This window comes from Triticum aestivum, chromosome 3D, assembly GCF_018294505.1.
Source record: "Triticum aestivum cultivar Chinese Spring chromosome 3D, IWGSC CS RefSeq v2.1, whole genome shotgun sequence".
Lineage (NCBI taxonomy): Eukaryota > Viridiplantae > Streptophyta > Magnoliopsida > Poales > Poaceae > Triticum > Triticum aestivum.
The window spans coordinates 83,650,528-83,653,025 of NC_057802.1; the positions used below are offsets into that span (position 1 = coordinate 83,650,528).

At 51.6% G+C, this 2,498-nt stretch overlaps 1 protein-coding gene across 1 annotated transcript; it reads right to left on the minus strand.

The window, feature by feature from the left end:
• Nucleotides 1–760: 760 nt before the first annotated feature.
• LOC123074200 (cysteine-rich receptor-like protein kinase 27) lies at nt 761–2,225 on the minus strand. The gene is made up of 2 exons (XM_044497099.1): nt 1,232–2,225; nt 761–1,100 (listed from the first exon to the last, which is right to left on the minus strand). Exons 1-2 carry the CDS (start codon nt 2,070–2,072, stop codon nt 1,024–1,026), a joined length of 918 nt encoding a protein of 305 aa, XP_044353034.1. The 5' UTR covers nt 2,073–2,225; the 3' UTR covers nt 761–1,023.
• Nucleotides 2,226–2,498: the final 273 nt, after the last annotated feature.

Genomic DNA, 2,498 nt, shown 5'->3' on the forward strand with positions numbered 1-2,498 from the left:
ATATGAACTCGCTTTAAAAAATGCATTTAAACATGTTTTACAATGTTAAAAATTCTGAAAAAAAATTACGCATACATCTTCACAACATTGTGTGTGCAACACAAAGTTTTGTGATTTTTTTATTTTGCCTCGGCAAAAAGACAAATTTCAGTGCTCCTAAATATCGTTCCATGATACATTTTATTTTGTCTTTTTGCATCGGCTAAAGAAAAGGTTGCTTTTCTGCAAAAAAAATTGCGCGCCCATAGAATGAGATGTATGCGTGAATTTATTTTTTCGAGATCTTTTTGGCATTTAGGAATGATTTTTCCTTAAGTGGATTCATATGCCCATGAGTTCATCCATATAGTTTCCCGGCAGGTAACCCATTCTTTCCCTATACTCGATGTACATTAGCTGCGAATCAACATATGGTTGGATGGTTAGGAGGACAATGGTATTCCCAGCCTATCAGGGTTTAAGTACTGGTATTCGCATTTTTCTGGAATTATTTCACAATTTTCGGCGATGCACGTTCAGTGGGAGGTGACGTCCCCGTCGACAACAAGGCGTCTGTAGTGACTTCGCCAATCTCACGATGATATGCTGGCTCAGTCTCTCGGAGGCGCTCGTAAGGATAGGATGTGTGTTCATAGAGATGTTAGATGAGTGTATACGTGTGTGTATATAAGCGCTTGTGCCTGTACTATGTTAAAAAAATAAATGTACATTAGTTACACGTAACTTTTTTCACCTAAAAAAATAAATGACACATAACCCATAAAGTATTGCATACATGTTATTAGATGGTCGACCCAAGCGGCAAAGAGTACCCTGAGTCAAACACTAATAGACGTGGTCCATTTTGACCCTCTCAGCCGTAACGCTCATAGCTCTCACGTTCGAGGGAGCTTAGATACTCTAGTGATATATACGGAGTACGTAAGAAAATGAATTGGAACATACAGTACAAGGTTTTATTGCATCTCGGATCTTGGACGATAAATAACGTACATGTGGCTGCTTCATCCATCTTTCTCTTCTTCACGCGGCAACAGCACAAGTAAACGCGCATAAGACTCCTACCAACATATCCAGCACGAGGGACGCCAGTAGTACAACTGTCGGAAAACAAACCCTGGAGTATTAGTTTCTCTCATTGAGACGTTATGGAAAAAAATATGCAGCCTATTTTTGCCCGTGAGAAGAAATTGAAAGCTTTCGGAGAGAAAGATTGATCAAGAGAACTCACGATTAGTGGCATAGTTGTCACCCACTGCAGTGGAGACCTCGAACCGTAGGTAGCAGTCGAAGCCCACCACCGCGGCCGCCACGCCACCGTCGCCGCGGGCAGCGTCGAGGTCCCAGTGCACGGCCTGCACCGAGTCCTTCAAGCACCGGACGCAGTCCGCCGCCGTGCGGTCCCTCCCGCACTGCGCCAGAACGTGCACTGTTCTGCTCACCGCGCTGTTGGAGTTGGTCTCCTCCGCTGTGGCCAGCATCCGCGGCCCGGAGATGTTTGCGGCCGCGCGCCGCGCCACGTCCTTCGCCATGGCGACGAGTACATCGTGCTGGTGGGCGTAGTAGAAGGATTTGGTGCTGGCCACAGAGCGAGGGACGGCGTCGTTGCCCGGGAGGAGGACGCGCGCGCGGAAGGCGTCCTCTCTAGGCGAGGTTGTGTTGGTGTCGGCGTAGCCGACGAAGCACCGGTCGCTCCAGATGCCGGCGCGCAGGCTGGTGGCGCCGCAGCCGGCGGTGAGGTTCCCAGCCGCGGCGGACAGGCACCGGGCGCACTCGGACGGCGCCGTGGAGTTGCCGAAGCAGAGGCCCCGCGCGAACGCGCGCTCCCCGCGGGCGGCGGAATGTAGGGAGGCGAAGCCCGTGCGCGCGGCGGTGGAGGGGAGAGAGCGGAGGAGCGGGAGCAGGGTGGCGCGAAACGCCGTGCCGTTGGTGGCGTTGGTGAGCGCCGGCGGCTGGTAGCAGTGGAGCAAGCCGCCCGCTTCCGCGATGCGTGCGCGCTCCTCGCAGGTGCCAGGGGCCGGCGTTGCGGCGAGGAGGGAGAGGAGCAACCACGAGGTAGGTGAAAGCGCCATTGTTGCGGCACTTGGAAGTGGAGCGGACGATGTGTCGAACAAATTCCTGGGCTTGGTTGGTGCAGTGTTAACCACGACGAGGACTAGTCAGAAACGACGATGTGCAAAAGAGGGTGGATTCTTTCACGAAATAAGACTGCTGCCAGCTCGCAAGCACAGTTTCCAAATGCGCAAAGTTGTGAAGTAAATGTGGCGTCACTTTTGTTTGTGGCGCTGTGGACGGTGGGTCTATGGGCACGATGACGATGCCATAGCTCATAGCTCGACCGGGCAAACTTGTAGCTGGTGCACGTTGCAACTTTTTTTTTTAGAACGAAGGCTCGCGAAGAGCCCTGCTTTGAATTAACAAAGCCATCAACCAGCCAGGAGTTACAACAAACAACCCAAATTACAACGGTCAGAACGATACAATGGGGAACACTGGAA

Excerpts from the sequence above, each read along its gene's own strand:
- LOC123074200 (XM_044497099.1), bottom strand. The coding sequence starts at position 2,072 with ATGGCGCTTTCACCTACCTCGTGGTTGCTCCTCTCCCTCCTCGCCGCA. Across the intron at positions 1,101-1,231 it reads TGACAACTATGCCACTAATC|TTGTACTACTGGCGTCCCTC; the intron begins GTGAGTTCTCTT and ends GTTTTCCGACAG.